The 23,117-nt window shown below is 47.7% G+C and overlaps 2 protein-coding genes across 4 annotated transcripts; both read left to right on the forward strand.

Annotated features, from left to right (window-relative positions):
- Positions 1-6,871: 6,871 nt before the first annotated feature.
- On the forward strand, positions 6,872-15,247 carry LOC115037019 (malate dehydrogenase, cytoplasmic-like). 2 transcript variants are annotated; one of them, XM_029495510.1, is made up of 9 exons: positions 6,872-6,925; positions 10,134-10,232; positions 11,179-11,275; positions 13,051-13,226; positions 13,820-13,942; positions 14,025-14,201; positions 14,291-14,404; positions 14,485-14,574; positions 14,759-15,247. In XM_029495510.1, exons 1-9 carry the CDS (start codon positions 6,872-6,874, stop codon positions 14,879-14,881), a joined length of 1,053 nt encoding a protein of 350 aa, XP_029351370.1. In that variant the 3' UTR covers positions 14,882-15,247. The 2 variants fall into 2 exon arrangements, with proteins under 2 accessions (XP_029351370.1, XP_029351443.1); XM_029495583.1 differs by lacking the exon at positions 6,872-6,925 and adding an exon at positions 9,196-9,335.
- Positions 15,248-16,195: 948 nt separating this feature from the next.
- On the forward strand, positions 16,196-22,763 carry LOC115060662 (UTP--glucose-1-phosphate uridylyltransferase-like). 2 transcript variants are annotated; one of them, XM_029528780.1, is made up of 10 exons: positions 16,196-16,339; positions 17,848-17,963; positions 18,825-18,932; positions 20,434-20,619; positions 20,696-20,829; positions 20,970-21,267; positions 21,354-21,551; positions 21,740-21,982; positions 22,125-22,229; positions 22,462-22,763. In XM_029528780.1, the coding sequence occupies exons 2-10, from the start codon at positions 17,865-17,867 to the stop codon at positions 22,567-22,569; spliced, it is 1,479 nt and encodes a 492-aa protein (XP_029384640.1). In that variant the 5' UTR covers positions 16,196-16,339; positions 17,848-17,864; the 3' UTR covers positions 22,570-22,763. The 2 variants fall into 2 exon arrangements, with proteins under 2 accessions (XP_029384640.1, XP_029384560.1); XM_029528700.1 differs by lacking the exon at positions 16,196-16,339 and adding an exon at positions 17,220-17,383.
- The last annotated feature ends 354 nt before the right edge of the window (positions 22,764-23,117 follow it).

Here is a 23,117-nt window from a genome sequence, read left to right on the forward strand (position 1 = left end):
GTCCAGATGAGTTGCCTCGATCTGCTCTGCAAATCCCCGCTGGAATGCGACTGTCCGCCCGCGCTGAGATACGGCCTGACTGACGTGGCCTGCAGGCGAACAAAGCCAACGGCCTCCAGGTCGAGATACCGCAGGTGCGGCCTAACCACCAAAATGGCAGACGGGTGTTGGGTTGATAGGGGCGAAGAGGAAGGTGGCGGCGACGGCTGTGTGGAGACACCGGGCGGCCTTGTTCCTCCCCCACCACTGCTTACTGACTCAAAGAAGGAGGAGGAGACAGACGGCCTTCACAGGTGAGATCACTGACACCGGGTTCAAACTCAGGTCAGGAGAAGCTCCCACAATGCCCCTTGTTTCCACGCCAGCCTTGAGAAAACTGTCTCTGATGCAATCACATTTCCTCTCCACCGTCTGCGTTGTTGTTGTGGCGCAGCCAGCTCCGGAAAATATTCATAATCCCCACATTGTTAGTCCCCGAGACATAACAAACAAACGGCTGGCTGCGGCGCCGACGCCGGCCCAACCTTAAGATGGCCGCAGTCGGCCTCGGATGGGCGAATGGACTCATCTGTCCTCGTGATGAAAAGCTGCAGCTCAGCAGTCAGCATTCCCAGCATTCCTCCTGCGTCCCGATGAAAGGCAGCTTCAGCTGGAATTACCGCCGCCACACCGCCGCCACAGATCAGGTGTGTGGCTGAACGCTCGTGTGTTACACCTCAAACTGACAAAGACATTTATGAAATATCAAAAAAGGAAAGAAAGGAAAGAACAGAAAGTTGCCCAGTTCCACCTGTTAAAGCGATCTGAGCGGGCTGGATTCAGGTTCAGTCCTCCACAGAAACGTTTACTGAGGAGGGACATGATCCCATAGACTTCAATACAGTCTGAGTATTGAATCCAACCTGATGGTCAGTAGATGAAATGAAGGTTGAAGACCTCACGTCCAGGTCTTGCTCCAGGTCTTGCTCCAGGTCCAGGTTCAGTTCCAGGTCCAGGTCTTGCTCCAGGTCCAGCTCCAGGTCCAGGTATAGGTCCAGGTCTTTCTCCAGGTCCAGGTCTTGCTCCAGGTTCAGGTCCAGGTCTTGCTCCAGGTTCAGGTCCAGGTCTTTCTCCAGGTCCAGGTCTTGCTCCAGGTTCAGGTCCAGGTCTTTCTCCAGGTCCAGGTCTTGCTCCAGGTCCAGGTCTTGCTCCAGGTCTTGCTCCAGGTCCAGGTCCAGCTGCAGGTCCAGGTCTTTCTCCAGGTCCATGTCTTGCTCCAGGTCCAGGTCTTTCTCCAGGTCCAGGTCTTTCTCCAGGTCCAGGTCTTGCTCCAGGTTCAGGTCCAGGTCTTGCTCCAGGTCCAGGTCTTGCTCCAGGTTCAGGTCCAGGTCTTTCTCCAGGTCCAGGTCTTGCTCCAGGTTCAGGTCCAGGTCTTGCTCCAGGTCCAGAGTTTTCTGTTCTCTCTCTTTTCTGTAGCTTTATTATGACAATAATTCAGGATCTGTCAGAAGAACCTGCTCAGACGGAGTTTGTCCTTTTCCTGTGAAATGTTCTAATCATCCCGTCTTCATCAGAACGTGTCAGAGGGAGAGTTATTTGGCAGCGTCCCCCCCCCCCCCCGCCCCCCCCACGCCTCACCACCTGGGGCGTTTGTGGGTGACTGACAACTCAGGCGGAGGGCAGACAAAGGGGGAGTAATGAGAGCTGAGGCGAACAGGCTCGGCCATGTCGGTTCCACGCCACCGCTCTGTTCTCCTCACGACAAACTATCACGTGATGAGTGAGACTGTGGGCGGAGCCAAGCCCCAAGGTCAGAGTCGAGGTCCAATCTGTGTCTTCATTGTCGTCTGAAACTCGTAGTGAAGTTTCAGCACCACAAACAACCTCCCCCTCTGCTCTCATCGGCTCTCGTACTCTACGCCCCTCCACCCCGCCCACGACAGATTCGACCGCCAAAACACCACGAACAGAAGAAGATCCTTCAGATGGTACCGCTGTGAAACCAAATCCTCATCAACCACATCCCAACCAAGGTCACAGGAATTTCACTAGCTCCAGCTCCAGCTCCTGGTCCAGGTCCAACTCCAGATCCTGGTCCAGCTTCAGCTCCTGGTCCAGCTCCTGGTCCAGCTCCTGGTCCAGGTCCAACTCCAGCTCCTGGTCCAGCTCCTGGTCCAGGTCCAACTCCAGATCCTGGTCCAGCTCCTGGTCCAGGTCCAACTCCAGCTCCTGGTCCAGCTCCTGGTCCAGGTCCAACTCCAGATCCTGGTCCAGCTCCTGGTCCAGCTCCACCTCCTGGTCCAGCTCCTGGTCCAACTCCACGTCCAGGTCCAGGTCCAGCTCCAGGTCCAGGTCCGGGTCCCGCTCCAGCTCCTGGTCCAGCTCCAGCTCCTGGTCCAGCTAATGGTCCAGGTCCAACTCCAGCTCCAGCTCCCGCTCCCGGTCCAGCTCCTGGTCCAGCTCCTGGTCCAGCTCCTGGTCCAACTCCAGGTCCAGGTCCAGGTCCAGGTCCAGCTCCTGGTCCAGCTCCTGGTCCACCTCCTGTTCCAGCTCCCAGCTCCAGCTCCTGGTCCAGCTCCTGGTCCAGCTCCAGGTCCAGGTCCAGCTCCAGGTCCAGGTCCAGCTCCAGGTCCAGGTCCAGCTCCTGGTCTAGGTCCAGCTCCAGCTCCTGGTCCAACTCCAACTCCAGCTCCAGGTCCAGGTCCAGGTCCAGCTCCTGGTCCAGCTCCAGGTCCAGGTCCAGCTCCTGGTCCAACTCCAGCTCCTGGTCCAGCTCCAGCTCCTGGTCCAGGTCCAACTCCAGATCCTGGTCCAGCTTCAGCTCCTGGTCCAGGTCCAACTCCAGCTCCTGGTCCAGCTCCTGGTCCAGGTCCAACTCCAGATCCTGGTCCAGCTCCTGGTCCAGGTCCAACTCCAGCTCCTGGTCCAGCTCCTGGTCCAGGTCCAACTCCAGATCCTGGTCCAGCTCCTGGTCCAGCTCCACCTCCTGGTCCAGCTCCTGGTCCAACTCCACGTCCAGGTCCAGGTCCAGCTCCAGGTCCAGGTCCGGGTCCCGCTCCAGCTCCTGGTCCAGCTCCAGCTCCTGGTCCAGCTAATGGTCCAGGTCCAACTCCAGCTCCAGCTCCCGCTCCCGCCGTCCCAGCTCCAGCTCCTGGTCCAGCTCCTGGTCCAGCTCCAGGTCCAGGTCCAGCTCCAGGTCCAGGTCCAGCTCCAGGTCCAGGTCCAGCTCCTGGTCTAGGTCCAGCTCCAGCTCCTGGTCCAACTCCAACTCCAGCTCCAGGTCCAGGTCCAGGTCCAGCTCCTGGTCCAGCTCCAGGTCCAGGTCCAGCTCCTGGTCCAACTCCAGCTCCTGGTCCAGCTCCAGCTCCTGGTTCAAGTCCAGCTCCCGCTCCCGGTCCAGACTGACTCCACCATCCTGGACTTTGACTTGGACTCAGCTGATGACGGAGGTTGTTCAAACATCAGCAGCTTTCTTTAGATATGAATCTAAAGAAAGCAGCTTTAAAAGGTGAGCTCTGTACAAAGATGAAGTTCAGGACATCATCAGCACTCAGGGTGGAGTTCGACCCAACTGTAACCCGCCCAGAGCCTTTCAATGATCCTAATCCTAAAATAAACCTGCAGCTTTTGTCTCCACATCAGTCAATAACTTAGAAATGAGCTGACACAATTGTTCCCGTTTTTTAATTACTATTTTAACCTCCAACTTTGAAGTCAGCAGCGCCTTCACACCCAGAGAAACCCACAACATGACAGGAACACGAAAAACCGGTTCTCTGTACCTCCAACTGCCCCGCCAGCAGGATTTCTGGCTCCGAGCATAAACACAACTGCAGCTCTATTGTGTGCGTTTGTGGGTGTATTTATGTACGATGTGTACAATGTGTACTTGACTTGGACACAAATGTCATGTTGTGGGAATGTGTGAATGTGTGACAACAACGCAATCTTCAAAGGGGAATGTAAAAAGCAATCAAGGGCGTAAACAATGGTGGTGTGTCTTTGATTCATCAGTTGTGTGTTCCTGTGGTGGCGACGTTAAAACGTTCAAATCGTCCTGAAATGCCCCCAAACACGCAGATTTTCACTCTTATTGGCTGGCTGGCTGTTATTTGGCGGGTTGGGACCTGCTGTGGAAATCACTCAGGGCTGCCTCATGTCGGTGAAGGCTGTGAGAAGGAATGCCAGGGTCACGGCGAATCCCCGGTTTTTACGTCAAAGCTTTGAGTACTTTTTGGTTGGAACCATTTAGAACACTTTTGAGTGTGTTTGTTGGTGTCAAAGCCGACTCACAATGTGAAGTTCCCTGAGGAAAACAACAACAACAACACATGAACACAAAATGTTTGATGATCAACGCGACTTTAAGTGCCTTTTTCTAACACCACAGAAGACATTCAGAGCTGCCACTGGTTGTAGAAAGAAGTCAGACTGTATTGAAATCTATGGGAAAATGTCCCTCCTCCTCCCTTACATTGAAGTCTATGGGATGAACTTCTTTCAGTAATGAAAGAGATGATTCCTCCATCAACCAAATAAACCGACATAAAGAGGTTCTTTATATTTGGCCATTTATGACTCAGAGTCATGTCGTCACAAAGTGAAGAATAAATCATCTGGATTACTCATGTCGTTCATCTGTGTTTAAAGGTAAAGCCACTTCTGTCTCATGAAGCTTTTAAATCTGTGGGATTCAACCGAAACCCTGAAGATGAAACTCCTCAGGGAGGTGTCGCCTCCTGGAGGTGACGGGCAGGAATGACACATTCAGGCTCAGGCTTTTTACAACAGGAGACATCTTCATTTGGTTTTTACTTCAATACAGAAATAACCTTCACCTTTACAAATCAGCCACAGGGGTCAAAGGTCAAAAACAGACGGATGAAAGAAGCAGCTGCATTTGGTCGAGTTTAATTCAGAGAGCCATAAAATATGGAGCATAAAACAGAACACAGATATGATTTATAATGGATGATCATAAACCGACACTTTACACTTTAACTCACTGAAGCAGCCGCACACTTTTTGTCTGTTTTCACAAAATTTTACTCCAAAGAACTGTACAGAAATTATGCAAAGGAATGAAAGAAATCACAAAATGATCACACAAAGAAAAGCATCTCAGTAAAACTTCTTTATTTTTTATGTTTACTTCTGGCTCCTCTCGTTCTTCGTCCTATTTTTTTTTATTAATTCCTTATTTTAATGAAACAGGTCGGCTTGGTTTCATAGCCGGACCCCGACAGCTGCAGCACACAGTGTTTAATAGACGATGATAGAGAAGGAATTACCCATAATGCCACAGGGCAAAGGCCGCTCAAACGTAACTAAGCAACAAAGATTAATCAACACTTTTGTTAAAGTGAAGCCAATTTTAAACTGAAACGTCCCGGCTGGAGCAGAAAGCCAGAGAGCTCCACGTTTATCCGGATCATCGGCTGGCATTTGACGCATCAAGTAGATTTATTGAAAGTGACATTTTACAGATCAGCAGCATCTGAAAACAGAATGAGGTGAGTCGCCTGATTGGTCGTTTTCAAACTGAAAAGAAAAACAAACAAAACAGGTGCCGTGATGTCACACGTGATGTCACCGTTTGTGACCTCCACTTTAGTTAAACCAAGAAAAACCAGATTTGCAGAGCGTGGATGTGTCCTGGTTGGGTGGTACAGCCTGTCAGTCACACATTGGCCACGCCCCCATCTATCCCCTTTTTTCCTCTGAATGGAGTCGCCCCCTGGTGGTCATTAGGCAGAATGAAAGTTGAAGGCTCAGACCAGAGTCCAGGTCATCTGTGCATCATCCGCCGTTCATCCATGTCGGTTCCGCAGAGTGAAAAGCCGCTCCCGCCTCCCTCACTGTACTTCCTGTCACCATTTTCATGACCTCACAATCATGCTGGTGAGTGGTGACAAAATAAACACACAACGCCAACACTGTCAATAAACACAAAGACAACATCAAACCTGTTACAGGTTCAGCTGCTTTTTCAGATAACTGATCTAATCACCTCAGAGCTGCACATTTCACTTCCTGTCTTCACCTGTGATGACATAATCACAGTCTGCGGAAGCCCATACACTTCAATCACCCGGGGACCCCTCAGATATATCCAGTGCTGCATTCAAAGTCCTGCATTTTTTTCAGGAACTTCAAAGACTGATGAGAATTAACACCTGATCTCTCCTGTCTGTCTGCCTGTCTGTCTGCCTTCCTGTATGTCTGTTTGCCTGCCTGTCTGCCTGTCTGTCTGTCTGCCTTCCTGTATGTCTGTTTGCCTGCCTGCCTGTCTGCCTGTCTGTATGTCTGTCAGTCTGCCTTCCTGTCTGTCTGTCAGTCTGCCTGTCTGTATGTCTGTCTGTCAGTCTACCTGCCTGTCTGCCTTCCTGTCTGTCTGTCTGTTTGCCTGTCTGTCTGTCAGTCTACCTGCCTGTCTGCCTTCCTGTCTGTCTGTCTGTTTGCCTGTATGTCTGTCAGTCTGCCTGTCTGCCTGCCTGTCTGTCTGTCTGTCTGTCAGCCTCTGCAGCTATTTACATCATGAAATCTGATTAAGGGCCTAGACTGACTGCAGCAGAGTGTGTGTCTGTGTGTCTGTGTGTTAATGTGTGTGTGTGTCTGTGTTAATGTCTGTGTGTGTGTGTGTGTGTGTGTTAATGTATGTGTGTGTGTGTGTGTCTGTGTGTTAATGTGTGTGTGTGTGTGTGTCTGTGTTAATGTGTGTGTGTGTGTCTGACTTTCCTGAAGCCGGAGAAACCTGCAGCAGGCTGAAGGTGCTGCACCTGCCGCCCCCCCCCCTCCCTCTCTCCCCCCCTCCCTCTCTCCCCCCCCCTCCCGGTTCCGTTCCGGTTCAGACGCCATTTCTTCCTCGGAGGACTCCCGGACGGACCGGACGATGCTGACGCTGCTGACCTCCGTGTACCTGGTGGTGCGGGCCGTTTCCCCGCAGGTGAGTTGACCCTTGAACGCATCATTAGAGGCTGTGTGGGGATCCGGATCCGGACTCGGGCCGGTGTGTGTGTGTGTGTGTGTGTGTGTGAATGTCAGTCAGGTGTCTCGCATCACCTTGTACCGATCCTCGGTGGTGAGGTGGGGGGAGGGGGGGCTCCCTGTCCCCGGGGGCTTTTCCGATTCATTTCAGGTGTAAAAAAAACAAACAACAACAACATGGCGGCCAGTTCCAGCAGGTCATCTTTAATTCAGGGAGATTTTGGCAGCTTTGGTGTCCAAAGACACAGGAAGTTAGACACAGTCAGCAACACGACATCCGGCACTAACCTTCAAAATAAAAGCCCTTCATTAAACGTTTTTTCCACTTAACCAAAATCAGTACCGAAATTGACAGCAGCAGAAATTAAATTAATATTAATAATAAAATAGTAATGTTTTAACTAGAATCACGCGCCGTCTTAAATGTGAATATAGTCAAAATAAATAAATGACTTCTTTATGTAATATCTACGTTAATATTGAAATGTGCACCGACCCCGGGACCATGCTGAATAAACACAGAGATGAAAATCCAATACAGACATTAAATCAGTATTTAAAAACATTCAGCGTGCTAAATTACTGCATGAAGAAAATACTCCTAAATGATGCAACGTGACCACAGAGTGATGATGACAACCTTCAATACGCCTCAGACACACAAAACAAGAACTCAAATCCACTACAGAGGCACGAAGAATGCTGGTGTGCACGGTGACACAAGTGAAGTTACACTGTTGACATGTTTGGACGTGGAAATATGAAATTCTATTAAACCGTTTACAGTGTGCTTTTACTTTGAAGGCTGTACTGCCACGGTTCCGGTTGTTTTTGCAGTATTTGCCTCTGACTTGCTGCAGCAGCCCAGGCTGCAGATTATCAGCTCTGGTCAGAATCTGTCACAGAACTGAACCCAGCAAACTGGACTCAGATCCAACATGGCTGCCGGTGTCCTTCAGGCCTGAGCATCCATGACCCCCCACCTGGGGGTAAATTCTTAAAAAAAAATAAATGACTTAACATTAAATAATGTTACATTTTGTTGTTAAATATAAAAAATACAGCAAAAAGAGCCCTGAATTGGTGAAGTTTGGTTTTTCTTTTATTCCCAAAAATGATTTGTTCCCTAACAAGCAGGCTTCCAGAAAGTAGAAGGTGTGAACTTTAAAATTCTCATAAAAACACTTTTCTATGAATCATAAACATTTTAAACTTCAGTTAAAAGCTGGTTTTTCCATTAAAGGCAGCAGCTGTTCTGTCTTCCTGGTTGTTTGTTGTAAAAATCATGTTCTGCTCTATAAATGTCAGCAGATCAGGCGGCTCGACTCAGATTTACCTCCTGTCAGGACGCAGACAACAAGCTCAGCACTAACTTAACAAGATGGAGATTAAACCTGACAACTTCCTGTAGTCTGGAGAGTGAACGTGACCTCAACTGAACTCTGACTTTAAGGGGATTTAGTCCAAAAAGAATCAGAATCAGACTTCATCATGGACCATCTGCGGTTTGTGTTTCAAACACAGAACCACTCTCTGTTTGATGGGAGCATTAAGTGAAGCTGCCCGACAGCCGTCGTGGTGAAGGATTTTAGTTTGATGGGTTAAAACAGTTTAGATTTGTAGAATCTGTCCGCTGAAATAATCTGATCGAAGTTTTAAGGTTGAAGGCTTTCAGGGATTCTTTCAGATGGTTCTCCAGACGGGTGTGAGATTTAATCAGCCGGTCTTCAGTCCTGAGTCTCTGAGACTTTACATGGATCCTTTAAGAGTTAACGTGTTTGTAGCCTTAAAAACACAGTTCATAGACACCTTAAGTGTCATTTCAGATTTCATTTGAGTGGTTTGCATCATGCGGGCTCTTTTTGGGGTGATGTAGATGTTTTGGAAGACCTGAGAGGATCGTTCATTAGGTGGACCTAAAGGCCTTTCAGGAGGTTTTTGGGGTCCTTGAAGGGGTTCTTGGCGGAGTCAGAAGGTTCCTGGTTCCTGGTGGACACTCTCTGAATTAAAGTGGCCTCCACATTAATAATTCATGATCCAATGCGGCACCCGTCCCGGAGCTGCCTGTAGTTCCGCCGTTCCGCCGTCAGATGTCGCCAAAGTGAACTTTCCTTTTTAATGGAAAAGGAACCTTTTTGGAAAACCTTCGGCCATTTTCAGCAGCGGTGGGCGCGGTTTGATCGGAGCGGTGCATTGTGGGGGATGATGTTCCTGCCGTCGCGTCGGTTGAAGGAACATGTCCGGAAAAGACTACAAATCCCGCGGTGAGTCTGGGCCGACCGGACTCTACAAGAACCGGGCAGAGGTGACCCCTCCGTCAGTCCGACCGAGCCGGGACAGCAGAAGCATCTCAACCCGCTGCAGAAATGGTAAGCAAACACAACCACACAAAACGTTTCCGTCGATATCACGTGGTGACGTGGACAAAAATGGCGGCAGTGTGAGGTGTGAACTTTGTCGTGAATGATGGCGCCTCTCTGCGCTGCGTTCACGGACTTTACAAAAACAAACAAAAAAAACCCAAAAAGCAACACCAATAAACAGAGATGGTGCAGAAATAAACGAACAGCAGGCAGAAAACCGTGCAGATGTAACGGCAGTCGGTTCATTCATCCTCCATCTTAAAGTGGCGTCAGTAGGCCAATCACGTCAGCTGAGCATCGTCCGTTTGGATCTCGGTTAACAAACCGGTTATTTTAACAACTTCCGCCTTAAAGTGCACGTTAGAGCGGATTAAAACGCGCTTTGTTTCCGTTTTCCGGATGAACAGGAAACCTCCTTCAGTTCGGCCTCTGAAGAGGTCACCTTGTTTTATTCTGCCTGAATCTCACCTGTTTGTTTAAGCCTTAGATCTGCGTGAAGCCGTCACGAAAAGCGGAATATCCTTTAAATCCTTTGAGTTTGATTGATCTAATTCATGCCGAATTAAAGAGCGCCCCCCCAGTTATTAAAACAAAATGTAACATCAATCTGAATGTGGTTGCTGTCATGTCAGGCTGAAGGTCGTTCTACATTGCATCATTTTCTTGATGGATTCTGGTGACAAGGCCTCTAAATACAAAGGACAGGGCTCCTCACTTCTGCTTGTTTTGGGCTTAAAGCACATGAAATAAAACTGTTGTTATTTATCGAGGTCAGTGAACGCCCTCTGTTTTTCTCTCCTGCAGGCTGAACCCATCCGTGTTCTGGTTACTGGTGCCGCTGGTCAGATCGCCTACTCTCTGCTGTACAGCATCGCCAAGGGAGATGTGTTCGGGAAGGACCAGGTAAGACGGAGTCTGAGCCTTCATTACATAACCAGGGTCTCTGTCCACCCCCCCCTAACAGCTGGGCCCTGCTCTGTGTTGCGTAATAGAACCAGACTGAATAAAGAACATTATTTCAGCAGTGAGATGCCTTCAGTTTACCAGAGTCCAAATTAGACTGGGACTCGACACCACAGGCCTCAAACGGAAGGAAAAACGTTTCCTCTGTCGCTCTGCACAGCTGGAATGAAATCCTGCAGCAGGCTCGCTTACAGATGTGCAGCTTCATATTTAAGATGGTGTTTCCATTTTCATTCAGCTGTTATTTATCTTTTATGTTTTGGGAATGACGTGGGAATTTTTTTTTTTTTGATGTTTTTATTTAAAGCTGCTGGACATTTTCTGTCTGTCATATTTTCCTTCATCATCCTTTTAAAATACAGAAGTCTGTATTCCAACTAGATGAGTATCACATGTGTTCTTCAGAAAGATTCAATTAAGTTGAATATCATCTGTTGATGTAAATGTGACAGCATGCTATATCATGAGACCTTTCAAATTTCATGTCAATCTCTTCTGGAACTCACTTTCTTTTTTTTTTATTCAGATTGCACAAGGTCATCAAGCATGTAGGAAAATTATGGAAATTAAAATAAAAATCCTCTGAGCTGTAATTTATTTTATTATTTTATTTTTTTTTAAACTTAAAGGAAACCTGCAGAGGTCATAGAATTCTTAAAAACATATTTGTTCTCATGAGACACAGACAGAATGGGATGGAATGAAAAGTTGGTGCAACTCCTGAAAAGCCTGTTTGTGTTGTCTAAAACCTTCATGAGTCACTGAATGTGTTTGGGGTGACCTTGAAAGGCCTTGAAAGGCCTTTGTTCAATGCCCAAGCAGGTGTTGCTCTGCTCTGACATAGCTGGCCATGATTTGCTGCTGAATGTCTCCGTCTTCTTGTCAGCCAATCATCTTGGTCCTGCTGGACATCCCCCCCATGCTGCCGGTCCTGGACGGAGTCGTCATGGAGCTGCAGGACTGCGCCCTCCCCCTGCTGAGGGGTGAGTAAACGCTATATTCTGCTGCTAAACAATTGTCTCTCATACTGTTTTAGACCTTTTTTATTGGGAATAAAAAAACGATTGTAGCCATCATGAGACACTAGATCACAACAAATGCCAACCAAATTACTTCACATTGGATGGGGATCATGAACATTTCAGAAATGGTTGTGATAATCATGAAAATCAGCTTTAAACTTAAATTTTAAATGTCTCCAGAACATGCTGAAGCCCACATTTTGTTAAGGAGGTAACCGCTTTTATTTTAACGTGACAATATCAAACAGTCTTTAATAAGGTGGCCTTTCAGTCTTAAATTGGGAGAATTGTAGAAAAACAGCAGCGCTGTCCGTTCTTTCGTGCACAAACAGCTGAACAAAAATAAAGTCAAAACGGCTCTTGGACCTGGAGCCAAACCTTTGTCACAGTTTATGTCGCCACATTGTTGTCATTGTTAGTACCATGTACCGTGTTGTGGTGCCGCAGCCTGCAGGTCATTTTCTTATGACATACAGGAACTCATCCAACAAATACTGTAATTTAAACCTTTTTTAAGAAACCAAATGCAAAAATTATCATTCCATCTGCATATTTCAATATTAAAAAGAATCATTTCTTTTTTGCATATCAGCCCTCCCAATAATAATCAAGCATAACTTTTGCACATTTTAGTTGAAGTATAATCAAACTTGCAGTGTGGCTAAAAGCAACACCCAAAAAAACTGGAAATGCAGATGTTGTTGTAAAGTGTCACATTGTTGAGCGTTGTTGGGACCGTAGGTGTTGTAATGCTCCAGCTCAAACGCTCCTGACGTAAAGGAAGATGGTTGACACAAGACCAACATAAATGAAATGTATTTGTAAAGAGAAAAATTTGACCTCTTTGCTGCCGTGGGGAGGAGGAAGGAGTGTCTGAGACGAGGCCTCTGATTGGCCGATCAGAGCAGCGGGGGGCCAACAATGGCGGAGGAGACTTGAACCCTGACTAAAGTCCAGTCTGATAACGGCTAAACAAAAACACGTTATCATCAGTCATCTGCAGACAGGAAGTCCTGAATCCTGCTGCAGAGTTTCATCCAGGACAAACGACCGCCCTGAAATCCAACTGATTTATTCTCATGTTGACATGAAATCATCAATGAACCTGAGTTTAACGGCAGTGTGTTCAATCGAAGGAGCCGCATGAAGTTCATCATAAAAAAAAAAAAAAAAAAAAAGATTGAAACACCTTAAATTGTGTTGCGTCCCAACATCAGCCAAAAAAAAACACAAAAACATCAAATTTAGGATTAGTGCAATGTTTGTTTAAAATCTGGATTATTATGATCGTACATGTTTGGACAGAATGCATCAGTACAGGTTTGAACAGGACAGTTGAGGCGTCACAATTTTGTTCAGAATAGTTTTTAAGGTTCAGCCTTTAAGATGTGAAAAAACAGGCCTTTCTAACAGTAATGATGGTTGTGACGTCGTAATTATTGTCATAAATGAATCAATTAAACTGAAACTTTTCAGTTCTCAAACTTTAAGAAATGTTTTCCATAATAATAAAAAATAATCAGATTATTAGTTTGTTTTTAGAACTTTTCTGAACACTGTTTAATACAAAATGATTCTGAACAAAACATTTTGACCTTTTTTTTTTTTTTTTTTTTTTAATAAAACAAAACCAACCAATAAATCAGTTATTAGCAGTTAATTAGCTCAGAGGTTGCAGATGGAAGTAAACTCGTTTCCATGATGTGAACCTAACACCTCCCCCTTCCCTCCCACAGAGGTCATCCCTACGGACAAGGTGGAGGTGGGCTTCAAGGACCTGGACGCCGCCATCTTGGTGGGCTCCATGCCCAGGAAGGAGGGCATGGAGAGGAAGGACCTGCTGAAGGCCAACGTGGCCATCTTCAAGACGCAGGGCGCCGCTCTGGACAAGTACGCCAAGAAGACGGTCAAGGTGACTCCTCCCCCTCCGGTTCTGTCACACCGTCACCGGATTCATTCATCTACTGATGAAATATCAGAACCAGCTCACCTGGAAATCAGAGATGATAAAAACTTAGTTTTGCTCCAAACCTCCTTAAATTAAATGAATTTATTTTTTTATTTATTTTTATTTTTTACGAAACATTTCATCAGACGCTCAGACAGGTTGAAAGGTTTTCGAAAGTCGACCTGCAAGAAACCGGATTTAGACCATCAGTCCAGGAAGTGAAAATGTTGACGCAGCATCACCCAACAAAATTCCTTCCTATTTCAACAGCGGCTGCGTTGTGTGTCACGTGAAAAGGGGTCAAAGGTCATCTGTTTTGTACAGCCTGTTTTAGCCCTGGTATTATGGGATGTTCGTTGGCCGACACCAGTATGAAAACTAACAGAACTAATCTAATATTATTCAACCATAAGTGATCAGTCTGTGATATTCAGTTGATCAGATTAAAACTGACTGTGGTTCAGATTCAAAACTCGTTCAATAGTTTCCTGCTTTCTCAGACAGTCAGACTGGAGGCCGGACTGTGAGAGTCTGACTCTGATCTCTGTTCTGTTCAGGTTCTGGTGGTTGGTAATCCAGCCAACACCAACTGTCTGATTGCTTCAAAGTCAGCCCCCTCCATCCCCAAAGAGAACTTCTCCTGCCTCACCCGACTGGACCACAACAGAGCCTCCTCCCAGGTTAGTGTGCGCGCACACACACACACACACACACACGCACACTGACTCACACACTAACTGATTGGCGGCTGTATCCCTGCAGGTAGCGATGCGTTGCGGTGTGTCCTCTGACAAGGTGAAGAACGTAATCATCTGGGGAAACCACTCCTCCACCCAGTACCCCGACGTCCACCATGCCAAGGTCAACGTCCACGGCTCTGAGATGGCCGCCTATGACGCCATCAAGGACGACGCCTGGCTCAGAGGAGACTTCATCTCTGTGAGATCCTTTTTGTTTTGTTTCTCCACATCTGTCAGCCATGATGATGGCGCTCTCCTATAGGTTCTCATTTCCTCTTCCTTCTGCAGACAGTGCAGCTGCGTGGCGCAGCCGTCATCAAGGCCAGGAAGCTGTCCAGCGCCATGTCTGCTGCCAAGGCCATCTGCGACCACATGAGGGACATCTGGTTCGGCACCAAGGAGGTCAGTGTGGACCGGGTCTGAATGTTTGACTTCCAGAAAGACCAAAGATGGTCATTGACTCTCTTGCTTCCTGCCGACAGGGCGAGTTCATCTCCATGGGCGTGTATGCTGGCGGAAACTCCTACGGCATCCCGGAGGACCTCATCTACTCCTTCCCCGTCCAGATCAAGGTGAGTCAGCCAATCAGGTGCCAGCTGTGTTGTTTGGTTCCTTCATAGGACACTTCATCTGACGAGGGAGACAGAATGAGTTTATGGTCTGTCTTTAACACATGATGTTAATTTTTTTTTAAATGATGGGGGGGCGGGGCCACTTTGTGAATTAAAAAAAAAAAACCCTCTGGCACCAACACAGAACAAGACCTGGAAAGTCGTTGACGGACTCTCCATCAATGACTTCTCCCGCGCCAAGATGGACGCCACAGCAGCAGAGCTGGTGGAGGAGCGAGACACCGCCCTTGACTTCCTGTCCCAGTGACTGTCTCCCCCTGCTGGTCGACAGCAGCCGCAGCACGGAGTCCCACCTACAGCTCGGCGCTCGCGGCTCTGAAGGCAAAGCCCTCCACCATCTTCACCGTCCCAGCTGGTGTCTGAGTGTGTTTCAAGTGTATATGTGTGTGTGTGTGTGTGTGTGTGTGTGTGTCTGTGTGAGTGTATGTGTGTATCACTTGGCCCCTTCTTCAGGTCGTCAGAAAACCTGTTCAGTGATCACAAATCTGGCCTCTTTCTGCGAGACACAGAGAGAACGTCTGTCTGTAGATGATACGATAAAACACAGTAGCTGTTCAGAAACTGTAATGGAACCTGTTGTCACCAATAAAACCACAAAGAACCCGACAGACCAGAACTCGGCTCAGTCATGCTTCTTTGTTCTTCGTCTCCCAAAGTGGCCTCATCTCACAGCGTTTTCTGTTTTTATGTCCAGTTGAGTCTGAAGCTCTAAAATATCTATTCGGAACATTTTATCCCAGCAAAGAAAAGTCTGGAGTCTTCTGTGGACGTTTTCTGTTAAAGATATAAAAGACAGTTAGAAAAGGTTCTGTCAGTGAGCTGAGCTGGAATCCTTCTCTCTTCTCTACTTCCTGTCCTTGAGGAGTGTAACTTAAACGAGACTCCTGTTTTAACATCTCTGGTGTCACAGTCAGACTTTTGTAATGACTCGCTTTGGCCAAATGAGGGCAGCTTCGGCTCTGACTGGACCAGACTGAGTGATCCTTAAATTATTTATTCATGCCGGTTTGGTTTTGGTTGACATCAGAGGAAAGTTCACCTCCTGTGTGGTGTCAGTGGAAGGGAACGGCCCAGAATCTGCTTCAGGTTCTCCACAAAGTGAGTTTAATTTAAATATTGTTTTTACAGTTATCAACCATCACTGAAGTCCAGAGAGGGGAGCTATTTTATTTTCATTTGAGAATTAATCTGACAGCTGGAGGTCACACATACTTTTATTTTCTGATTGTTGAAGGATAAACAAGCTGTTTATTTGTTAGAGTACAGATTAAGTTTGGAAATTAAACAGCAAAGAAATCTTTAATACATTTTATCTATTTAGTAAATAATTAAAGGAAAACCATAAAGGAGCTGTAATATATATATAGTAATAATTTTAGAGAGTTTTCATATAAAAAAGCATCTGAAATGAAATAAAAATATTAAATTGTAAATATTAAAAATTTAAGGATTTAATGAAAAAGATGAGCTGGACTAATTAAAATCAGAAACACCTGTCTGTCGCTGCAGGTCAGGTGGGCGGGGCCAGGTCGGCAGCTGCTTTTGATTGACAGATGTCTTCCGCCAATCACCGTTGAGATTGGCACAAACTTCGTCACGTGTCGTCAGCAGCATGTCCGGTTGTCTGTCTGAGACCTCCGGGACTCCAGACCGGGTCAGTCCACCGACCCGAACCGAAGCCTCTGCCCGTACTTCGACACTGCAGGTGGGTGAACCGAACCGGCCCAGACTGGGACCAGAACCGGGTCCGGGTCTCCGTTAGAGACACTGTGTGTTACTTTGAGTTAGTGTGTCTAAAATATACTAAACAGAAACAACAGTAGTGATTGTCTTTATTTAAAAATACAAGTGTGTGTTACAGTACAGAATAAAAAAAAAAACTTTATTAGATCACAAATAATAAAAACATGTTCATGGTGTAAATAATTAAATTAACTAAAGAAAGACAGCCAAAAAATAAATGAACATGTAAATAAAATGTGAAGGAATGAAATTAAAGCTGCAGGAAGCTGAGGCTGAACGTTTGTGATGTCACAGCTGAATTCTGCTGATCTGATTGGCTGACAGCATGTGAGCTAACAGCTACTCGTTGCTGTAAAGTGATGGTTGTTGAAATCTCTAAAGGCTTTTATTTCTTCTGTTTTTACCCACAATTCCACTGTTCTCTGCTAAAGTGGTCACATGGCTCCGAAACCTCCAAATCTAATCAAATCCTTATCAAAGTTTCAATGTAATTTCACAGAGATGACTCTTCTGTCATCGTCAACGTTGTCAGTAATTGATTTTTTTTTTATTACAAACTATTTTTAATGATTATGATCAGTAACAATCACATTTATTTACTTATTCCGCTGCTTGGAGCTCAAACTCAGATCGACTGATTTACTATATTTATTTTCTTTATCAGAGAAAATTAGAGGAATTCTCTGAAGTTCAGTTAATCAGTGAGATAATTTATTCTTTCAACTTTGCTCAGAAAATCTAATAATTTTATATTCCATACTGTTGTTGCTGTTGTTGAATCAGGTCATCAGTTGTTTTTCTTGGCTTTAAATTTGTGTGACGTGGAGGTCACAACAATGTGTGGGAAGGACACACACAGTGCCAGAGTGTGTGTGTCCGTGGGCAGGCCTTGTGTCGAGCTCGGACTTGAGGATGAGGAGGATGTCAGTTGTTCTCGGCTGACTGTTGTGGTCCTTCTGAACCGGGTCTCGCTCAGGCTCTGCTAAAATGTCTCTGCTCATCGCCGGTAAGATCTCGTCCTCATCCGAGGTTTTCTTTTCCTTTTGTTCGTTCTGGGTTTGTGTTTTCAGGTTTTCTCTGAACTCTCTTTCTAAAAAGTTTTTGTCTTCGTATCAGATTCAGTTTTAAATACATTTTTGTGATTAGATTTTTAATTAGTTTCATATTTGAGCTTAAATGTAAAAATTGTTGAATAGTTGAATATCTCCGGGTGGCCGGGTGAGGGTTTGAGTCCGACCTTTACTCCGTGTCCACTTCTCTCTGTCTGCTTCACTTCCCCGTCTGTCTCACTGCGACTGACGAAACAAACAGCCAAAATAACAACGTGCTCCTGAGCGTGAAGAAGAGTTGTTGTTTTCTAACTTTGAATATCAAACTCTCGACGTCTGGGATGAAGAGCCAGATTTTAGGAAGGAGCTCTGACCTCAGCTGAGCCTTCATTGTGTGTCTGGATGTGTCCGTCTCCGGCAGACTTGACCTCCGCAGCCATGTCGGAGTTCCAGGAGAAGCTCCGTCAGCAGCACAAGGATTCGATGCACCGCGAGCTGGAGGCGCTGCTGGTTACGGCCAAGAAGGAGGAGGCGGAGGTGAGAGACGGCGTCGCTCTCAGCTGATGCGGTGTGTGTGTGTGTTTTGTGTTGTCTTTAAGTCGTACATTGTGGCTCCGGTGGAAACAGGTGCCGACTCCTCTGTGACAGATATAGAATAAACATCTGAGGTCTGAGGTTATCTGAGCACCACAGAGCTGCTGGGACACGAGGTGAACAACCCTGAGGTCTGCAGGGCCGCACACACACAGACACACACAGCTGCAGGAGTTCGAAGAAAACCTTCCTGTTCGTGCTCCGGTCATGTGACAGAAGGTCGACAATGATTCACTCATCAGTTCAGTGAATATGAAGCGTTATATCCGGTCTGCACAGGATCTTTGTTCTTTGGAACTTCTGTGGTTTGACAGACGGATGACAAACTGGGGGGTCGACGTCTCGGTGTGTTTAAATTCTCTCCAGTTTCTAGTTTCTACATTTTACTGTAAGGAAGCAACGTTGAGTTTTAAATGGCTTCATCAAAAGGCTTCACCCCCCCAAACCCCCCCTCCCCCTTTACAAGAGTCAGCCCCCCATGACGTCACCCGTTGTTTTGGGGACCACCAGTTTGCCATTTGTCTGGATCTGCTCTGAAGTCTGTCCTGATTGGGTGGTCCAGTGTGTCAGTTACACAGTAGGACCGCCCCCTAACCCCTCCCTCTAAATGGAGCTTCATTTAAAAAATGAACATCATGTTGTATTAGAAAACGTTTACTGAGTAGGAGGGACTTTTTCCCATAGACTTCAGTTCAGTCTGATTGGTGATTACAACCTGATGGTCATTAGACAGAATGAAGGTTTAAGGCTCTGCGACCTCACTGTGACCTCACTAACGCAGGTTCATACTTCGCTCTGTTTCAGATCTCCAGGAAAGACTTCGATGGCTTCCAGAAGCTCTTCCACAGGTTCCTCCAGGTCAAAGGTCCCTCCATCGACTGGGCCAAGATCGACCGGCCGCCGGAGGAGTCGGTGAGCACCCAGAACTCAGAGCGGTCCAGCTGAAATCTGAACCCTGGACCAGACCCGGATCCATCAGACTACCCCTGTCAGTCTGACGGGGTCTGGGGGAGCCTCAGGTTTCTGTGTGGATCCGCATCACTTCATTCACCTTCCACAGATTAGATTCACCTCCACGTCCCCCCATGTTCTCCCCCCCACGTTCCCCCCACGTTCTCCCCCCCACGTTCTCCCCCCCACGTTCCCCCCACGTTCTCCCCCCCACGTTCTCCCCCCCACGTTCCCCCCACGTTCTCCCCCCCACGTTCTCCCCCCCACGTTCCCCTCCATGTTCCCTCCACGTTCCCCTCCATTTTCCCCCCATGTTCTCCTCCATTTTCCCCCCATGTTCCCCCCACGTTCTCCTCCATTTTCCCTTCCACGTCCCCCCACGTTCCCCTCCATGTTCCCTCCACGTTCCCCTCCATTTTCCCCCCCACGTTCCCCTCCATTTTCCCCCCACGTTCCCCCCACGTTTCCCCCACGTTCTCCTCCACGTTCCCCTCCATTTTCCCCCACGTTCTCCTCCACGTTCTCCTCCACATTCCCCCCCACATTCCCCCCCACATCCCCCCCCACATTCCCCTCCACGTTCCCCTCCACGTTCCCCTCCACGTTCCCCTTCATGTTCCCTTCTCTGGACTTGGCTCAGTGCTTTGTCAGGCTAACAGTTTCCCTTTGGTTCCAGTCTTTGTGCTAAGCTAGGCTTAAGTCCTGTTATCTGACTTTCCTTTGGTAAGAAACAAGAAGAGCTAGAACAAGCTAACGTAACCGGATCTGAGCACAGAGGAGGCTGACATTTAACACAGACTCACACAGACACACACAGACACACACAGACCACAGACTCACACAGACTCACACAGACACACACAGACACACACAGACTCACACAGACTCACACAGACACACACAGACACACAGACACACAGACACACACACCAGCCTTTCCTCGGGCTGAAGGTTAGGACTAAGAATAGTCTGACCGCTGTAGCATGTAAAGGTCTGGCTTTCGGTCAGAGACATTTATCTCCTGAGGGACTCCGGACACAGCTGGGCGGTGACTTTACCGCCCCCACCACCACCACCACCCCCACCACCCGCCTTCTAAAACTGATTGTGATGATGATGCTCATCATCGTGTCGGCTGATCTGAGAATGTGAAACCCTAAACGTTGAATGTACTTATGTAAAACTCACATGCACGGGCTCTCGTGGCGGCGTCACACACTCCAGTTTATTTCCAACCATTCAGTCCTCCTGCGGATTCTCTGTTGCTGTGGCGATGCAGTTGTAAAGAAGGAGGGGGTGGGGGGCCGGTAAACGAGGCGGCGGCTCGTTATTTTTCACAGTAAAACAGCCGGCTGTCTCATTTCAGAGCCATGACGGTGTTTTTCTCTGAAGAAACTCTGAAGGCGGATTTTAACTGGAAACCTCCTGATGTGTTTATTAATGTGTGTCCTGCTCTCATCAGGTCCAGCCCTACGACAAGATCAAGGCCAAGGGTCTCCCTGACAACATCGCCGCCAGCCTCAACAAGCTCGCCGTGGTCAAACTGAACGGCGGTCTGGGAACCAGCATGGGCTGCAAAGGCCCCAAGAGTCTGATCAGCGTCCGCAACGAGAACACTTTCCTGGACCTGACGGTGCAGCAGATCGAGGTGAGACGGAGACGAAAAGAGGGAAACTATGTCTGACCGGACCGGACCGGACTGACCCTCCTGTTTGTGTTTTCAGCATCTGAACAAAGCGTTTCACACCGACGTTCCGCTCGTCCTCATGAACTCCTTCAACACTGACGAAGACACGAAGAAGATCCTGCAGAAATACAAACACCACAAGGTCAAGATCCACACCTTCAACCAGAGCAGGTACACACACGCACAATTAAATCCACATGGACAGACGGGGTTTATTACTGAGAATTAGAGATATTAATTCAGAGGTTTACCAAAGTGTGACAAAACAGGAATAAATTTGTGTCCTGGTGTGTTTTGTTTTTTGCTCTCAGGTATCCGAGGATCAACAAGGAGTCGCTGCTGCCGATCGCCAAAAACATGGGCCTGAACGGAGACCACGCCGAGGCCTGGTACCCGCCGGGTCACGGAGACATCTACGCCAGCTTCCACAACTCAGGGCTGCTGGAAAAACTCATCGCCGAGGGGAAGGAGTACATCTTCGTGTCCAACATCGACAACCTGGGCGCCACCGTCGACCTCTTCATCCTCAACCACCTGATGAGCCAGCCGGCCGACAAGCGCTGCGAGTTCATCATGGAGGTCACCGACAAGACCAGAGCCGACGTCAAGGTGAGCGCTGCCCGTCGTCTGTTCCACGTGACCTCGGGCCGGACCGTGACGAGGTTCTGCTCAGCCCCCGTTCCCTCTCCCTGCAGGGCGGTACCTTGATCCAGTATGAGAACCACCTGAGGCTGCTGGAGATCGCTCAGGTTCCGAAGGCCCACGTCGACGAGTTCAAGTCCGTCACCAAGTTCAAGATCTTCAACACCAACAACCTGTGGATCTCACTGCCCGCCATGAAGAGGCTGCAGGAGAAGAACAGCATGGACCTGGAGATCATCGTCAACCCCAAGGTGACGCACACAGACCAACGAAAGCCGAGCTAGGCCTGGGTCCGTTTCAGGATCAGGTGTCTTTAGAGCCTGATTAGAGGTCAGGGTCAAAGGTCGGCTCAGTTAAAAGGCTTTAAGTGCTGGAGCTTTGATTGTTTCAGTTAGTTTATTTCCCACATTTTAACTCGACCCCTGAATGTCCCCCCCAGACGCTGGACGGCGGTCTAAACGTCATCCAGTTGGAGACGGCGGTCGGCGCCGCCATCAAGAGCTTCGACAACGCCATGGGAGTGAACGTCCCCCGCAGCCGCTTCCTGCCGGTGAAGACGTCGTCCGACCTGCTGCTGGTGATGTCCAACCTCTACAGTCTGGACGCCGGCTCGCTCACCATGAGCAAGAGGCGCGAATTCCCCACGACGCCGCACGTCAAGCTGGGCAGCTCTTTCACCAAGGTCAGTCCGATCGGGCTGTCGGTCCTGATCGGTTCATTCTCACCATAACTCTTTCATCTGGTGACCGTCTGTGTTCAGTGGAAACGTGGTGTTGTATGATGTCACCTACTGGACCGGCTGTATTTACCTCCCGGTCCTCCAGGTCCAGCAGTTCCTGGCTCGGTTCGAGAGCATCCCGGACATGCTGGAGTTGGACCACCTGACCGTGTCCGGAGACGTCACCTTCGGGAAGAACGTCTCCCTGAAGGTAAATGACCTTTGACCTCGCACAGCTCATTACTGCAGCACATGAACAGAAAGTGAATCAGCTGATTGATCACTTCCTGTTGATCTGACACTTTTTCCCCCAGTAAACAAAATGAGATGTTTGAGGACGCTGGGACATTAAAACGTTGTCTGTCATTTTGTAAAAACTGAATGATTATTTATGATTAAAGTCATCTTCAGCTGCAGACTAACCAACCGTTCATCTCCACCAGGGAACCGTCATCATCATCGCCAATCATGGCGACCGGATCGATATTCCCGCCGGAGCGATGCTGGAGAACAAGATTGTTTCAGGAAACCTGCGGATCCTCGACCACTGAGGCATTCTGGGAAAAAAAAGGCAAGGCCATTTGCACCGTGAGGAGACTAGTCAGCGATGAACTTGTTACAGCCTGAAAGGGTCAAAGGTCAGCGTCCTCCTCCTCCTGAAGCACTTTGCAGCTCATGAAGCTTTTTCAGGAAGAAACTCGCCGACTGCGGTCCGATCACTGTGTCCCACAAATAAAACGTGGAACGTTGAGCATTGTGTGATTTTTTTTTTTTTTTTTTTAACCATCAATTTTAGAAATGACAGGAAGTTGTTCTGAGAGCTCCGCGAGCGAAGAAGAAAATATTTTGGAAAAGCATCACGAAATCGGAAACAGAAATTTTGTAAAATAATCCAAAGTGTCTGAACAGATCTCGTCTCCTTTAAGAAAGAAAGAAGGTAGAGAGCTTCCATTGAGGAAAAAAAGGTTTTAACTCGAATCCTTCCACATTTAAAATGAAAAAATAACGTAAAATAGGGAGCCTGAAAAGGAAATTTAGTCGGATGTTAATTTAATGAAAGTCCTTTTTCTTTGTGGCATAAACTTAAAAATATCTTTAA

Source organism: Echeneis naucrates, chromosome 1 (assembly GCF_900963305.1).
Source record: "Echeneis naucrates chromosome 1, fEcheNa1.1, whole genome shotgun sequence".
Lineage (NCBI taxonomy): Eukaryota > Metazoa > Chordata > Actinopteri > Carangiformes > Echeneidae > Echeneis > Echeneis naucrates.

Coding starts and splice junctions, on each gene's coding strand:
- LOC115037019 (XM_029495510.1), top strand. CDS start 6,872: ATGCTGACGCTGCTGACCTCCGTGTACCTGGTGGTGCGGGCCGTTTCC. Junction 10,233..11,178: donor ATGTGTTCGGGAAGGACCAG/GTAAGACGGAGT, acceptor TCTTCTTGTCAG/CCAATCATCTTGGTCCTGCT. Junction 14,405..14,484: donor TCTGGTTCGGCACCAAGGAG/GTCAGTGTGGAC, acceptor TCCTGCCGACAG/GGCGAGTTCATCTCCATGGG.
- LOC115060662 (XM_029528700.1), top strand. Junction 20,620..20,695: donor TGACGGTGCAGCAGATCGAG/GTGAGACGGAGA, acceptor TTGTGTTTTCAG/CATCTGAACAAAGCGTTTCA. Junction 20,830..20,969: donor CACACCTTCAACCAGAGCAG/GTACACACACGC, acceptor TTTTGCTCTCAG/GTATCCGAGGATCAACAAGG.